Here is a 17,491-nt window from a genome sequence, read left to right on the forward strand (position 1 = left end):
CTCTCATATTTTTCAAATTCAAGCCTAGGGTTAGGTCTTAACTCCTCCAAATATCATATAGATATAATGGTATTCATAAATATAATACACCTTATATTTAATTACCTATTTTAATATAACAAAACTTGAATCACAATATAATAACTATAAGAAACTTCATATAAAAGTCATGTCACGTACGTAAACAAACATCTAAACCACAGCTCTAAAACAAATCCCTTAAAATTCTATATACACATGGCATGTTGAAGTTGTTCTATAATATATTAACATATTCCCTAATGATTGGCTCATCATTAGCCATTGTTGCACAACCCTTAAATTATCAAGATTCTGTTCACAATGTATTTGCAATTTCTCTCATCTTTTCGCCTACAATATAATAAAATTGATTTATAGATAAGCTCCCAGCAATTAAGGCATATAAAGGATTAGAATTTTGTTTAGGCTATTACCTGAAGCCACCATTATCCTCCACGGTGCTATTGTGTTATTGGCAACGAAGCTCGTTTCTGTTATGACTAAGAAATTAATAACCCTAATTAACTTTAATTCATTCTCTTATATGGGTCAAGTGGTATATGTCTATAGGATATTAAATAATAGAGCAACTTTCACATATAGCAAACATAAAAATTATATTTGTATGTTATAGCTATAGTTTGCATAATTGTGTTCCATAGCAAATTTTATGTTTGCTATGGAGCTTTTGATTTGTATAATTCGCTAGAAACATCGAATTTTATACAAATTGTTCAGTTTTGTATAAATTCATTTATACATTGTAATTTGTATAACAAGATCTGTATTTGTATAATTATAAGTGTATAGGATGAAAATATATGTATTTATAGTTGTATATACATTTTTCTCTCGTTTTATACAAACACAAACACGTTTTATATCTAAATGTATAAAATGGATAATTGTATACCAAATCAGATGCAAAAAATGGGATGTTTGCTGTGAATTACAATTAAAATAAACTATGGCTATAGCATTTAATTTGAATTAATAATTTGCTATTTCATACAATTTTCCCTAAATAAATTATGGACTTGACCCATTAACTTCTAATTATATTAGTTATAATAAAAATAACTATCAATAAAATAAATGTAGTTAAGCGAATATTTTTAAATTCTCAAACCAACTTCACCGATTAATTATAAATGACTCGCGAAACTTATCGACAGGAATAAAACAATAATTTTATGAAAATTTTCAAAAATGTCGTACAGTTCATTACATGTGGTGATTTTGTCATTGACATAGGTGATGGGGATGCACCAAAATGGAAGAATTTGAGTTCAGAAGAGTTTGATATCTAAAGAGTAAGTCATCCTTATTCATTGTGTATGAGAGTTCATTCAGAGAATCAACAAATTGGATTTCAAATTGTTCTCAAATTTTTGGAGGAGAAAAATTTTAAGGGTTACTTCATCTGTGGTGATCAAGAAATGTCCCATACAATCAATATGTATAATAAATGAAATTTTGATTGATTATATTTTTACACAGTTCAAATGTAAGTAGTTGTGAAAGGGGGTGAAGGTACTTTCTATATGAGGAACTCACGAAAATCTTGGCACGTCCATATTTTAACTGTTTTGAAAATATTGCCTTATTGACATTTCTTTACCATATTTCGATATTTCCTATATTACCCCGAAAAACTATTTTTTAGGCTGTATAGGCCATTTTATTAATTAACCAAAAATGAAACTAAAGTTCTGGCCCAAGCCCAAAATAAGACAATCAAAATAACCTATTTCTACTTTTATTAGGGCAAAGCCCACTTTCATTAAACCTATCTATCAATATTAACTTCAACTTCCTCTTGAGTTCTATCAATATTAACTTCAACTTCCTCTTGAGTTCACTTTACTTTCTTCTCACTATGTTGCCTCCTTGCTCTCGGGGGAATGTTACTCTTTACTCCTTCTCTTGTGGGTTGTACCAGCTCCTGATCTCAACGTTCTCATCTCCCTTCTTCTCACACAAGATGTGTCACGCAACCAAGGTAATGTAATTCATATCTTCTTCCTTCTTTTTCTTCATTCACTATTCTAATGAACTCTATTGTTTCTCCATGTGAAAGAGTTTTTTTTGTTGGAAAAAATTATTCTAGAATTTTGAATTTTCTTTTGAGTTTAAAAATGGGCTAAAAAGAAAAAGTCATTTATGGGGAGAATCAAAGGAAACTCTTCAATTTCTTACCTAGAAGAAATTACTTTGGGACTTGAGTCTTCCCCTTTCGTTGAACTTCCAAATCAAGGCAATCTATTCACATTAATAATCACAATAAGATTTTGAAACTGACAACACTCATATTACACTATGTCTACAATATACCCAAAAACTCACTCAGTTTATAATCAAGTTCCTAATCTTGGTGCCAATTAATATATCAACTCTCATATTTTTCAAATTCAAGCCTAGGGTTAGGTCTTAACTCCTCCAAATATCATATAGATATAATGGTATTCATAAATATAATACACCTTATATTTAATTACCTATTTTAATATAACAAAACTTGAATCACAATATAATAACTATAAGAAACTTCATATAAAAGTCATGTCACGTACGTAAACAAACATCTAAACCACAGCTCTAAAACAAATCCCTTAAAATTCTATATACACATGGCATGTTGAAGTTGTTCTATAATATATTAACATATTCCCTAATGATTGGCTCATCATTAGCCATTGTTGCACAACCCTTAAATTATCAAGATTCTGTTCACAATGTATTTGCAATTTCTCTCATCTTTTCGCCTACAATATAATAAAATTGATTTATAGATAAGCTCCCAGCAATTAAGGCATATAAAGGATTAGAATTTTGTTTAGGCTATTACCTGAAGCCACCATTATCCTCCACGGTGCTATTGTGTTATTGGCAACGAAGCTCGTTTCTGTTATGACTAAGAAATTAATAACCCTAATTAACTTTAATTCATTCTCTTATATGGGTCAAGTGGTATATGTCTATAGGATATTAAATAATAGAGCAACTTTCACATATAGCAAACATAAAAATTATATTTGTATGTTATAGCTATAGTTTGCATAATTGTGTTCCATAGCAAATTTTATGTTTGCTATGGAGCTTTTGATTTGTATAATTCGCTAGAAACATCGAATTTTATACAAATTGTTCAGTTTTGTATAAATTCATTTATACATTGTAATTTGTATAACAAGATCTGTATTTGTATAATTATAAGTGTATAGGATGAAAATATATGTATTTATAGTTGTATATACATTTTTCTCTCGTTTTATACAAACACAAACACGTTTTATATCTAAATGTATAAAATGGATAATTGTATACCAAATCAGATGCAAAAAATGGGATGTTTGCTGTGAATTACAATTAAAATAAACTATGGCTATAGCATTTAATTTGAATTAATAATTTGCTATTTCATACAATTTTCCCTAAATAAATTATGGACTTGACCCATTAACTTCTAATTATATTAGTTATAATAAAAATAACTATCAATAAAATAAATGTAGTTAAGCGAATATTTTTAAATTCTCAAACCAACTTCACCGATTAATTATAAATGACTCGCGAAACTTATCGACAGGAATAAAACAATAATTTTATGAAAATTTTCAAAAATGTCGTACAGTTCATTACATGTGGTGATTTTGTCATTGACATAGGTGATGGGGATGCACCAAAATGGAAGAATTTGAGTTCAGAAGAGTTTGATATCTAAAGAGTAAGTCATCCTTATTCATTGTGTATGAGAGTTCATTCAGAGAATCAACAAATTGGATTTCAAATTGTTCTCAAATTTTTGGAGGAGAAAAATTTTAAGGGTTACTTCATCTGTGGTGATCAAGAAATGTCCCATACAATCAATATGTATAATAAATGAAATTTTGATTGATTATATTTTTACACAGTTCAAATGTAAGTAGTTGTGAAAGGGGGTGAAGGTACTTTCTATATGAGGAACTCACGAAAATCTTGGCACGTCCATATTTTAACTGTTTTGAAAATATTGCCTTATTGACATTTCTTTACCATATTTCGATATTTCCTATATTACCCCGAAAAACTATTTTTTAGGCTGTATAGGCCATTTTATTAATTAACCAAAAATGAAACTAAAGTTCTGGCCCAAGCCCAAAATAAGACAATCAAAATAACCTATTTCTACTTTTATTAGGGCAAAGCCCACTTTCATTAAACCTATCTATCAATATTAACTTCAACTTCCTCTTGAGTTCTATCAATATTAACTTCAACTTCCTCTTGAGTTCACTTTACTTTCTTCTCACTATGTTGCCTCCTTGCTCTCGGGGGAATGTTACTCTTTACTCCTTCTCTTGTGGGTTGTACCAGCTCCTGATCTCAACGTTCTCATCTCCCTTCTTCTCACACAAGATGTGTCACGCAACCAAGGTAATGTAATTCATATCTTCTTCCTTCTTTTTCTTCATTCACTATTCTAATGAACTCTATTGTTTCTCCATGTGAAAGAGTTTTTTTTGTTGGAAAAAATTATTCTAGAATTTTGAATTTTCTTTTGAGTTTAAAAATGGGCTAAAAAGAAAAAGTCATTTATGGGGAGAATCAAAGGAAACTCTTCAATTTCTTACCTAGAAGATGTTAATTACTCTATTTCAAATCACTCATGTAGTCATTACTTATTAATAGATCTCAGATATATACATTTAGTGATTCGAGATTAAATTATATTCATGTAGTGGTATCCTATACATCTCATATCGGATATGAATTAATAATCATGGATATGAAGACCACCAAGTAGATTTGAAGTATTTTGAATACCTTAGAAGATTAATGAATGAACCATGAATGGTTTACAATATACTAAAGTGGAAACGTAAGCAAGAGATGACTAAATTTTAAATAATTAATAGACTAGACTTTCCTTGTTTTTAGCCCAAGAGTATTATTGTAACTAGTTTGGGTTAGTTTATCTACTATTATAAATAGTAGTACTAGGATTTATTTTAGGGGTTACTTTTTGAATGAACATTTGATGTTTAGGCTCCTTTGTGAGTTTTAGGAAACACTCATACTTGTTCAATTGAACCTTGTTGATTTCTTTTAACCCTTATATTTTATTCTAGTAAATATTGGATGTCTTTTAGTTTCTAGATCATTCTTTTTTTCTTCTAAATCTCTCTATCTTTCTTTCTACTTCTTAATCATATATATATCTTGCTTGCTTGATTGCATCTAGAATCACATCAATTAGTATCTCTCCCTTTTTCTTTATATTTCTAAATCATATATCTTGCTTGCTTGATTGTGGTTCACTTTATCATTCTTGCATCGAAAATCGCATCATCTAACCAACAAAGGTACTAGGTAACATTATCCTTCAAGGAATAAACAGAAGAAATCATCTAGGCATATGCCAGAAATTGTACTTGTTACTTCATGATTCACAACTCCCTTATTAACGATCATGTAATGATTTCAGTTGTATGCTAAAAAAATTACATTTTTTATGCAAAAGGAACCTTACTCTAGTGAACACAATATTTGAATTGTCTTTTCATTATGTTCCATGAACCCTATTATTCTTGGTAGGTATTAAGTGAATTTTGGTGCACCTCCAATCTTTGAATTTCTTTATGTCTTCCAAATCCAATTATTAGGTTAAAATAGTGGTGAAAATTGGAAGTATAACTTATACATGTTACCTATACATCCATTCTTCCTCACCCTGATCCAAAATACAAAGAGAATTGACCCTAACTAGCTTGATATTGACACGTAATTATTGTTTATATCAATATTTTTTGGACAGATGCTTTTATCATAACTTTCACATAATGCCTAATAATGTTAATATTTTATACTAGTATGATTAATATACTGCTCGCTTCGATATTTCACATAATTTTTGCTTAGTTTGATATTGGATTACTTAGTATTGTGACATGATTTGGAGTGTGAAGGACTTATTATTGTTCAGATACCTAATGTAAAGTGTCACTTCGCTTGGACCACAATGATCCATCGCCTATGTAAAAATACAGGACTTAAAAAAAATTGTTTATCTTTAATTAAAAAAAATCTATATTAAAGTATTTGAGCAACCTATTAAATGTTGAGACATCCAATACTAGAATTTCATGATTTTAAATGAGTATGCTTTGCGTACATTGATAGTAATGATATAATTATTATACATTTATTATATATTTACACAAATTTATACAGAAGTGATATAGAGTCTCCCATGTCTAAAAAATGAAAAATAAAAGAATTTGATCTTAGAGAAAAAAAATATTATTATTATCTTAATTAACATCCTCTTTAGATGTTGAAGTGGATTTGATGTTCAAATGAGACATAAGAGAAATTTGATTAAATTTATAAAAAAAAAAAAAAAAAAATTCTTAGGTCAAAGTCTTCAAACGATCAATATTTATTAAATTGGTGGTGAATCTGATGGTTTAAATGAAAATTTTATCAACTCTTTTGAAACTATTTGAATTCATTTTGACATAGTCTAGAAGTTATAGACAACTGCGAATTAGAAACTATAGACATTTGTGAATTTATAATTCATAGCATAGAAATAAATTTATTTTCCTATTATAATTTATCTAATGAAATTAATTGAAGTACTTTTTTGTTACTTTTCTAGCATTGGTTAATCTAATTTTCTTATTTTTTCAACTTCAAATTCATTAGTCTTGAGGAAAAGGCTTACTGTGTATGAACATGAATAATTAATTTAATAATTGGTTGATAGATTTTGCTTTTAATTTTTTTACCGTATATGTTCTAGATAATCGAAGTACAAAAATTGAAACAGAAAGAGAATTTCAATAAGAACAAGAAATCTGAACAGAATGAAGACAAATTTAGAAAGGATCAAGGGGGCTATTTAAAGAAGATACTATGTAACAAACAAAAGCAACAAGCTATTCGTGGTGCATAAGTTATCAATTCTCCATCATATAGTTGACTTATATCAATTAATTCTTTACTTGTTCATTTTAACAAGTAAAATATGGTTAGTATGGTATAAGTCAATTGTGAGATATAAAATTAATAAGTTATGTACCATTAATAGCTTGTTGTTATTGTTTGTTAGGTAGGTTTTTCTTGGAAAAACACTCTTGGCCCTTTTCAGATTTGTGTTCATCGAATTCTTCAGATTTTTTTTGTTTTTATTGACATCCTTTTTCTGTTTCAAGTTTTGTAATTCGATCATATAGAACATATATTGTGAAATACATATAGCAAGACATATCAACAAATTATTTGAATTAATATTTCATGTTCGTACAAGAAACAATTTATTTTGTATGAGCATGAATTATCAATTTAAATAATTCGTTGATAGGTCTTGCTTTTAGATTTTCACAGTATATGTTCTATATAATCGAATTATAAGAGTTGAAACAGAAAGAAAATGCCAATAAAAACAAGAAATTTGAAGAACACACTGAAGACAAATCTAGAAAGGAACACGAGAGTTACCTACTTAACAAACAAAAGCAACAAGCTATTCATGGTGCATAATTAATTAATTATATCCGCCGAGTTTGCGCGATTTCGAGTTCGTATGAGTGAGATATGCCCATTTGAAGTTGGACTGTTCAAATAAGAAAAGTCTAAACCAGATTTTAGAAGGGCATTATGGTCTTTTCCTTACCCAGTTATTTTATTTCATTTTTTGGGTAATTAATTGGGGTCTAAACTGATCTTAGTCAGTTTACGCTTTTGGAAAAAGAGCTAGGGTTTTGAGAGAAGAGAAAAGAGGAAAAGGAGCGAGAATCGTCAAGTTCTTCAAGAATCACTTGTGGATTTCGTCAAGGGGTGATCCCTACAAGGTATGTGATCACATAGCGTTGGGTTAGTTCACCCATGCCTCAATCATGATTTATTTCAGTGAATTTAAGTTCTTGAAAGCTTAGAAATTGAGTTATTGATGGGTTTGTTTAAGTTCCTTTGAATTCTTGATTCGTTGAAATTGTTGAGGAGTTATTTGATCCGAATCCATGATTTTAGGTGTGAATTCGATTAGAATCTTTCATATATTGATGGTATAGTTGATTCTAAGTGTTTGGAGAAAGAACCAAGTCAAAATAGGGGGTTTAGAGTTGAAAAATGAAGAAGAAAAGTCGGAGGCACTCTTGGGCAGGGACCTAGGGCGTCGCCCCTCTCATAGCCCCAAGCAGAATTCTCTGATCTTTTGCCTCTAGGGCGTCACCCCTCTCAGAGCCCCAAGCAAGGTTCTCTAAACTTTGGGCTCTGGCACCCCACGCCTCTCAAAGCGCCAAGGACGCCAGTTCACCCCATTTTCCCCCCTTCTTTCCGTACTAGTTCCTTAGTAACGTACCTATGTTTTCCAATCGTTTACTACACTCTAAGGTACGTCTAAACATCATGAAATCATCCATAAAAATGAGATCATGAACCTTGAATCCATAATCCAATTCAAGGAGAGTTGAGATCAAAGTCAAGAGAAGTAAGAGTCAAGTCAAGAAGAGTTCTTAGAGTTTTCCAAATGGTTTAACTTTGTTTTAAGACTTAAAGTTCAAGTTGAGTAAAGAGTAAAGATTGAAGTTCATTTCTTCTAAGAGTATATGTGGACTATGTATTCTCAAAGAGTTAAAATATTTTCATATTTAAACAAGAAAAGGAAAACTTTGATTTACAAAGAGCCTTTGAGCTAAGTTTTCAGAAAATAGTAACGCTTTCACAATTAAAGCAAGAGAGGAAACTTTGATTTCCAAGATAGCCTTTGAGCTAAGTTTTGAGCAATTATCTCAAATCACAGAAAGAAGTATGTTTTTAAACATAAGAGCTAGTATCATATCTTGGGAGTAGTATTGAGCACTGATATGGGGGAGAGTTCAGACAACTCACAGCCCCCATAAACCATGTAGCCACCTTTGGTAGAAAAGGGTCATACCTTTGAGATGATTCCTTAGTGCTTTTAAGCATAGACTAGTGGATCCACTTAGTATATAGTTCAGGTTCTATACCCTCGACAAGGTATAGGACGGCCCTGGTAGCGTGAGGCAAAATGTTGTTCATCACAATAGCTCTTACGTGATGGTTGTCGGTTAGAGAAACTCCCACAGAAGTGATTGTATTCTTATATACACAGTTTATTTGTATTTTTACATACATTTCAGAGTTATATTGTATCTTTGCATACACAGAGAGTTGACATCCACGTTTTAAACAACTTTTCTTTATATTGCACTTGTTTTAAACTGCTTTATATTGAAATAAGTTCAGTTATGTTGAGTTGAGTTGAGCCAGGTAAGTTCTTCAGTTCCTTTCAAGCTTATGTCTTGTTTTAGAATTCCCCTCACATACTCGTACATTCAATGTACTGATGCCATTTGGCATGCATCTTCTTATGATGCAGACACAGGTAACCAGGATCAGAATCCAGCGCATCGTTGATCTAGTTGAGCACTCAGAGTCTTGTGGTGAGCCTCCTTGCTTCCGGAGGACCCCTTTTCATTGCTTTCAGTATTAGTTAGTTCATTAGGATGTCGTGGGTCTTGTTCTGACATCCATCTCATTTGGTTAGAGGCTTCATAGACAGACAAACATTAACTCATTTGTCACTATCTTGTTATTGACTTATGTTCAGATTTGGGTTGCCACTTTGGCTAAGTTAAATATTTATTTTAAAAACATTATGAGTTCAGTTTGAGACAATTGAGTTATTTAGCATTTGAATCCTTTTCTTAATACTTAAAGTCTTCTGCTGAGTGAGTAAGTCAGACCAAGGATTCGCTTGGGGCCAACAATGATTCTCGAGTGCCAGTCCCGCCCAGGGTGTAGGCTCAGTGTGTGACACGTATATTTTTGTCTTTCATGCGTATGCAAATTACAGTTGACATACATTAATATACAAGTGTATATGGAGAAAACTCTTTAGTCATCTAAGTTTTCAGCAAAATTGCGTAGAAGGAATAGACGAGGTGATGCAACGTATGCCCACAATAGAATAAAGATGACTAGAACTTGTGAAAATAGAAGATACATAACAAGAAAGAGAAAAATAGAAAGATATGTGTTATAGTTTGAATATGTTTTGCAAAAACTATTGACACATTTTAAAAATATAATAATATTATTAATTATGATAACTACAATTTTATTTCTGTTTATGCATAGAAAAGTTCACTTTTTGTTATTGTTGTTGTTAATGTAGTTGTTATTACTGAGACATTCAATAGTGTTTTAGGTGTCTAACAAGGCCACAACCTTAGATATGTAAAAATTAAAAATAGTGTCAACTAATGAATTATGTGTATGTCATAAAGCATTTGTTTTGTATTTTATTTATTTTTCAGATGATGTATTCGATAATCATATCGAAAATCAAATAATTCCAGATTTTGTATTTGAGGAAACCACCCAATGAATTATTCCTTTGTATATACCTGGTGTATTTAATATTCATGTTGCAGTTGAACTAATTTACCTAATTTATATTTTGCCACAAAGCAACACATTCGAGGGAAGCACTCTATGAAGTATTTGTTTGTATTTTATTGATTTTTTGTCTGATTTGTTCAATAATTATATTGGAGTTCAATTGATTTAGATTTTGCTATCGAGCTTCACAATAGAGGAAAACACTCTATGAAGTACTTTATTTAATTTTTCACCTGGTGTATTCAATATTTATATTAGGGTCCAAATAATTTAAATTTTGCCACCGAGCAAAGCATTCACGGGAAGCACTCTATGAAGTATTTGTTTATATTTTATATATTTTTATTTGATATTTATATTGAAGTTTAATTAATTTAAATTGTACCGACTAGCAACACATTATAAATATTATTATATGAAGAATTTGTTTTGGTATATACCCAAATGCAATTAAAAACCATATCCATATATCCTTTCCCTCCCAAAGATATTAAAATGGCTTAAACCAGAAGGGGATAATAATGGCAGTTCCTCAAGTTCTTGTCTTTCGAACCCAACTCAATATTCGTTGCCCTTTTATCTTCTGCCTTCACAATGTCCGAAAGAGAAGCTCTGTTGCAGCAGTAGCTGTTGAACCAGTAAAAGTATTAAAGAATCGATCTTATAATGCTTCAGATGGAAAAGGTAAAAAATCTTGATGATAAAGTTTCAATTTTTATGGGTTTTATTTGAGCTATATGTTGTGAATTGGAAGTTTGGGGTGGTGATTTTTCATTGAAATAGGTGATGGGGATGCACCAAAATGGAAGAAATTGAGTTCAGAAGAACTTGGAATAAGTACATCAATGATTGCGAAACCTACAAGATTGGTTCTGAATGGGCTAAAGAAAAAGGGTATGTGTTCAAGATGATTATTTGATTATTTACTTGTTTTCTTTTGGGTTTTTATTGTGTTCTTTTGATGTATAAAGTTATTCAATCTTACAATTTCTTTTTGAAGTTTTACTTTTTATGAATGTGCAATGAACCACCAATTCAGAATTTGCATATATATGTAGGAGTTTGTTGTAAATTGCACTTTAGGGTGTGTTTGGTATGAAGGAAAATGTGAATGATTTTCTGGAAAATCTTTTTTGGGATATTAGTGAGTTTCTTACTTTTTTTTTTTTTATGTTTGGTAAGTAAGTAGAAAATATTGTACCAAAAGCATTTGTATATAACTTACTCGAAGTTTCAAACACTATGGAGATGGGAGTGGAGGTAGGGGTGGTGGAAAAAGGGGGTTGTGGGTGCGAGTGGCGTGTGTTGGAGGGTAGGGAGGAGACAATCATTGTGCAATGTCACTTGTTTTCCGTATTTTCATCAAGGAAATCATTTTCCTCATTTTTAAAGAACTTGTTTTTCTGAAGAATACTTGGAGTGCAAGTTCAGTGATGTAACACAATAGGCTGATGTGGAACTAAGGCTGAATTCATAGGTCACCCCTAAGAAAAGAAGTTTAAGTATCTTAGAAGAAGTTTCAAGTATTTTGGATCTATAATCCAATAAAATGGGGAAATTTGATGATGATGTCACACACAATAGGGTGGATGAAATGTAGTCGCATCCGAAGTCTTGTGTGATAAGAAGGTGTCACTAAAACTTAAAGGTAAGTTCTACGGAATGGTGGTTAGACCAACTATGTCGTAAGGAGCGGAGTGCTAATCAATTAAGAACTCTCATATTTAGAAGATGAAAGTTGTGGAAATAAGGATGTTGAGATGGTTCAAATATGTGAAGAGAAAACTTACGAAGGACTTAGTGAGGAGGTGTGAGAGGTTGGCAATGGTGGGTTTAAGGAGAGGTAGAGGTAGGCTGAAGAAGTATTGTAGAGAGGTAATTAGACAGGACAATAGCATCTTCGGCTTGCTGAGGACATGACATTAGATTGGGGGATTTAGAGGTCGCGGATTAGGGTTGATGTCTAATAGGTAGTTCCGCAGTATCTAACTTTCCGGGCGGATAGGCTTGTTGGTAGTTTGGAACACGTATTTGCTTTCTCTGTCATACCAGTAGTATTAACATTATTCTCATAGTTTTTTGTTCTCCGAATTTTTTGCTATCTGTTTGTCCTAGTAATTCAGTTACCGAACTATTTAGTTGTTGTTAATGTTCCTTTACTTCTGAATGTTATGTAATGCCTGCCATACTATCTTCTATGGCTTCTTCACTTCCCTTACTGCTTTGAATTGTTTTTCTTGGGAGGGTCAATCAGAAACAACCTCTCTACCTCCACAACGTGGGCATCAAGTTTGTGTACACTCTATCCTCTCCATACTCCACTCATGAGACTACATTGGGCTTGTTGTTGTTTACCTAGAGAATGTTTTCCAAAAATTTGGACCAACCAAACATCGGAAAATTGAAAAAGAAGTTATGGAAAATGTTTTCCTTTATACTAAACACATCCTTAGTCTTGCTCTTTGGAACAGGATGATTCCTATTTCTCCTCCTTGTGGCCTCACCTTTCCTCTTTTTTATTTGTTTTTGGCAGGGTTCGAGGTCTACCTTGTCGGGGGTTGTGTTAGAGATCTTATACTGGACAGAACTCCAAAAGATTTTGATATATTAACATCAGCTGAACTTAAAGAGGTTAGCTGCAGTGCACTTTTTTATTGTTAAATGTAAGTTATATGATAACTAGCAACAAGAAAGTGCTGTGAGGTAATTACAGAGAAAGTATTACTGCATGAAGTACATGAATCGAACTGTTTTTTTTTTCCGTCTTCTGAAGATTGTTTTGACTTTTATAGATAGGATAGAATTTAGAAGGGAAATTAACTGTCAATTTGGGGTAGCTAAGGATTTCCTGTGTCAATTTAGTTCTTCTATTAATAATGATATTATCTTGTGTCGTCTTGAAAATTGAACCTTAGTTTCATCCTTTACTAACATTTATGGCAAGATGGACTTTTGCTCTCCCCAATGACTTATTAGGAATTTATGAATATGGGCTTGTTAGCGAGTTTGTTTTATGGGTACTGGGTAGCTATGTTATTTTTGAAGAGTCCGAGCAACAAAGCTAATAGCTGAGTAGGAGTAGCGAGTTTGCTTTTCTACATTTTTGAAGAATCCGAGCAACATAGCTGAGTAGGAGTTATTTTGCACTCAGAAGGTTTGAACACATGGTTATTTAATGCTGAAGCTGAAATTTGGCTATCTGTGATGCAATTAATCATGTGCAGGTACTAAAAATATTTCAGTGTTGTGAAATTGTTGGAAGGAGGTTCCCTATATGCCATGTGCATATCGATGATACCATTGTGGAGGTTTTTCTCAAGCAACATCTTTTTCTTGGTTTGACATTTTTCGTTTTAGGATTAAATAAACCTCATTAAGAGTGGTTTTTGAGGTATCTTTTTGAGTATTTACCTCTTTTGATTCTTTGTCCAAAGCAGGTTTCGAGCTTTACCGCGACTGGGAGGAAGTTTAAGAGGAATGGCTATAATGTTGTTCGAAGACCTCCTGCATGCAGTGAAGCCGATTTCATTCGCTGGAAAAATTGCTTGGCGAGAGATTTTACTATCAATGGGTACATAAAGTAGATGTAGATTGAATTATCAGTTTTCATATGTTAACCATAAGCAATTTTTTCAGTATTTCAATCTAGAAAACTAAAGAAGGGTTTTTGTATTGTAGATTGATGTTTGATCCGTTTGCAAAGATAGTCTATGATTACTTGGGTGGACTGGAAGATATTAGAAGGGCTAAAGTGTGCATGTACCTTTTACAGCTTTTTGTTCTTGTTGTTTAACGTCCTTTGATAGTGTAAATTGTGCTTAGCCTAACTGCATTTGCAGGTGAGATGTGTGATTCCTGCAAATGCTTCTTTCATTGAGGACTGCGGTAATCTAGACTATCCTTTGTCTTTTTACGTGTCATTCTTCTGGGATCTTATTTTTTAGGATCTGCCAGTTGTGGTTGGTATATCCAATTAATCTTTGCATTAATCTTGGGCTGACTTCTTTCAGCTCGCATTCTGCGTGGAGTAAGGATAGCAGGCCGTTTAAGATTTCGTTTTGCTCGAGAAACAGCCCATTTTATAAAAGAATTAGCATCTTCCATATCTAGACTTGATAAGGTAAGAGTTCTCATTTTCGAAGAATATTCATTAGGTTAGTTATATACTTTTGCTTTTTCTTGTCAGCATAAAACATTTCTTAAGCCTATTCTTTTAATCGCATAATATAGGGAAGGATCTTGTTGGAAATGAATTACATGCTGGCATATGGTTCTGCAGAAGCTTCATTGAGATTATTATGGAAATTTGGACTTCTAGAGATTCTTCTACCAATCCAAGTATGGAAATTCAACCTTTTTGCATTTATGCTACTTATACTAATAATTACTAATTAAGTATCTAATGTATCACTCTCTTTGGCAGGCTTCCTACTTCATTTCCCAGGGTTTTCGAAGGCGTGATAAGAGATCGAATATGCTTCTGGTAAACAGGATTCTATGTTGCTATCATTACATGCATCTTATATGCGTTCAGGAAATATGTTCTCTTGTTCAGTATGACTAATTTAGATAAAGAAAGGGGCTAAAAAATTGTCTCCCAGAAAATGTAGTTTCTCTTTAAATTTCTGTAGGTGCAGGAATTAAAGGAGGATTAAAATTGAATGTTTCCAGTTGTGTCACATGTGTTGTTGTTGTAGCAATGCAATCACATCTTCATGCTGGCGTTATGCAGACTTTGTTTTCAACACTGGACAACCTTCTGGCACCGAACAGGCCTTGCCACTCTAGTTTATGGTGAGAAACTATTTCTTCCTCCAACTTGTTACTTGCATTTTCCATTTTCAAATTCCATAGATCATCTATAGTTCACAGAATCTCCTGCTTTGATGACGCTTCTTTTGAACTAAGGGTCTATCAGAGATATCCTCTCTACCCCACAAAGGTAGGGATAAGGTCTACATACATCCTACCCTCCCTGGCTCCCCAGACCCGACTTGTGGGATTACACTGTGTTTGTTGTTGTTGTAATTATTATCTATAGTTCATAGAATCTGAAGCAGCAATCTAGAACATAATCATTATGAAAGAAACATAATGATGCTGCAAAATTTTCATGTTTGTTCGCAACCCTAAAATATTTTTTAACTTTGTTCTGTCTAGACGGGGCAAGTATAATACTGGAAAGAAGAGGGAACTGAAGTAAAACTAAAACAGTTTGTTTAATAGCATCGAGAATATGAAGCTTCCATGAAAAGCTGAATTGGAAAAACCAAAATATATATTATTTGGAGAATTACTGATTAAAGCATTGATTTGCGCTGTAGTATTTGATCAGATTCTGATGGTGGAGCCTGAGGCAACATGGGATAATTCATTTGACCACTCGTAATATGAATGAGTTTTGTGAAATGTTACAGTTTCTGTAATGATGCTATCCTTGTAAATATCGTCCAGCATCATCAGTAAAATTGCTTTTTAACGATTGGAAAAATGATATGTAACAGCCTTTAAGTGTTAGACCTTTTATCTTGGGAAATAGAAATTGAAGATAAAGCAGAGAATGTGAGGACTTATTTTTCGAACTGCAGATATGGAATGTTATATGCCCGTGTTATCAGTATTTGGCTACAGATACATGTTTGATCTACGGCATCTCATGGAAGTTATCTGCATCTTCTTATAGATTATAATTTTTTGTTTCCGACTCATCAGCTTATATAATAATTCTTATAGGATTGCCATCTTAGCATTCCATAAAGCACTGGTGGACAGACCGAGGGATCCTTTGGTTGTTGCTGCCTTTAGCATTGCTGTTCACTGTGGTGGATCGTTATCAGATGTGTTGGGAATAGTGAGAAAGATCTCACAACCACATGATACAAGGTTTCCTGAACTTATAGACCAAAATATTGAGTCGGATGAAGCATTGTTGGATGAGATGATGGATCTTGCCACTTATGTCGAAGCTGCATTGCAAGAGATGACCGATGAGCATTTTGTTTCCCGAGCTCTGATAGAGTATCCTCAAGCACCGAAGTCAAATCTGGTGAGTAAGAAGTTTCTACATGAAACCTTTTCTGAACAGCATATATTATAATTCTATACAGACTATCTAATTCATTCCGACTTCCAACTTCATGTACATGATCTGGCTGGAATTTTGTAGTATCTTTTGCATTATCAAATAGAGGTTCTCTTGAGTGGTTCCAAACTCATTTCCCTTGTGGTGTGTTCGGTATGAAGGAAAATGTTTTCCAATTTTCCTATGTTCGGATTGTCAATGCTTTTGGAATTCTTTAGGAAAACAAGTTTGTTTTCCCTGTGGAAATAGGGAAAACAAATTCCACGAGTGGCATTCCACAGTTATTTGTCCTCCCTACCCTCCAACACACCTCATCTTCATCCCCACCCTCGTAGCCTCCATTTTATGTCTTCATGCAGATGTTTTTGATGTTTTTTCTCACCTTCCCATTTCAATCTGCAGGTGTTTATCTCATGGACACTTTCACAAAAGGTTTCTGCAATATTTGAGTGTGTTAGAAGGGGAAAGGAGAAGGATTTTCAACGAAAACGAGGCCGTAAAATCGACTATGAGTCCCTAGCATTAGGAAAATTGCGTGAAGTTAGACATATTTTTGCAATGGTTGTTTTTGATACTGTATTTCCTCCTCATCTCAAAGACTAAGAATTATTTTAGAAATAGTTGTACTACCTAGATTCTCATTAACTTATTATCATGACATAAGTCGCTTCTTATTTAATTCAATTTATTTTTTTATATATGGGGTAAAGGTTTTCTATTAGGAGAGATAAAAGGCTCAAAATAGTCCTTTATTTTTATTTCCAAATCAAACTCATTCCTCTTCTTTTATATGGAACACTAATAGTCCTCGAGTTAACGTTTATACAATAATAATGAGTTGGTTTCTTTGCTTCAAAAATATAATATATGTAAAATGTATGCTGTTTATGATATAATTATGTCTAGTTATAGCATTACTACATAGATGAATTTGCATAAACAAAATTTCATCACAAGATATTTAGATGAAAAAAA

At 32.5% G+C, this 17,491-nt stretch overlaps 1 protein-coding gene across 1 annotated transcript; it reads left to right on the plus strand.

Moving 5' to 3' along the window:
* Positions 1 to 10,865: 10,865 nt before the first annotated feature.
* LOC125833189 (uncharacterized) lies at positions 10,866 to 17,240 on the plus strand. Its single transcript, XM_049512369.1, has 13 exons — positions 10,866 to 11,118; positions 11,218 to 11,328; positions 12,968 to 13,065; positions 13,659 to 13,742; positions 13,872 to 14,005; positions 14,113 to 14,185; positions 14,274 to 14,319; positions 14,445 to 14,554; positions 14,665 to 14,772; positions 14,858 to 14,917; positions 15,167 to 15,228; positions 16,168 to 16,480; positions 16,919 to 17,240. The coding sequence occupies exons 1-13, from the start codon at positions 10,956 to 10,958 to the stop codon at positions 17,117 to 17,119; spliced, it is 1,563 nt and encodes a 520-aa protein (XP_049368326.1). The 5' UTR covers positions 10,866 to 10,955; the 3' UTR covers positions 17,120 to 17,240.
* Positions 17,241 to 17,491: the final 251 nt, after the last annotated feature.

The sequence above is a fragment of the Solanum verrucosum genome, unplaced genomic scaffold (assembly GCF_900185275.1).
Source record: "Solanum verrucosum unplaced genomic scaffold, falcon-dt-bn FXZP01001054.1, whole genome shotgun sequence".
NCBI classification, from domain to species: Eukaryota; Viridiplantae; Streptophyta; class Magnoliopsida; order Solanales; family Solanaceae; genus Solanum; species Solanum verrucosum.

Bases quoted from the DNA above. Each gene is read 5' to 3' on its own strand.
- LOC125833189 (XM_049512369.1), top strand. From the start codon at position 10,956: ATGGCAGTTCCTCAAGTTCTTGTCTTTCGAACCCAACTCAATATTCGT. The intron at 14,555-14,664 runs GTAAGAGTTCTC...CGCATAATATAG, and splicing joins CCATATCTAGACTTGATAAG to GGAAGGATCTTGTTGGAAAT. The intron at 14,918-15,166 runs GTAAACAGGATT...GGCGTTATGCAG, and splicing joins AGAGATCGAATATGCTTCTG to ACTTTGTTTTCAACACTGGA.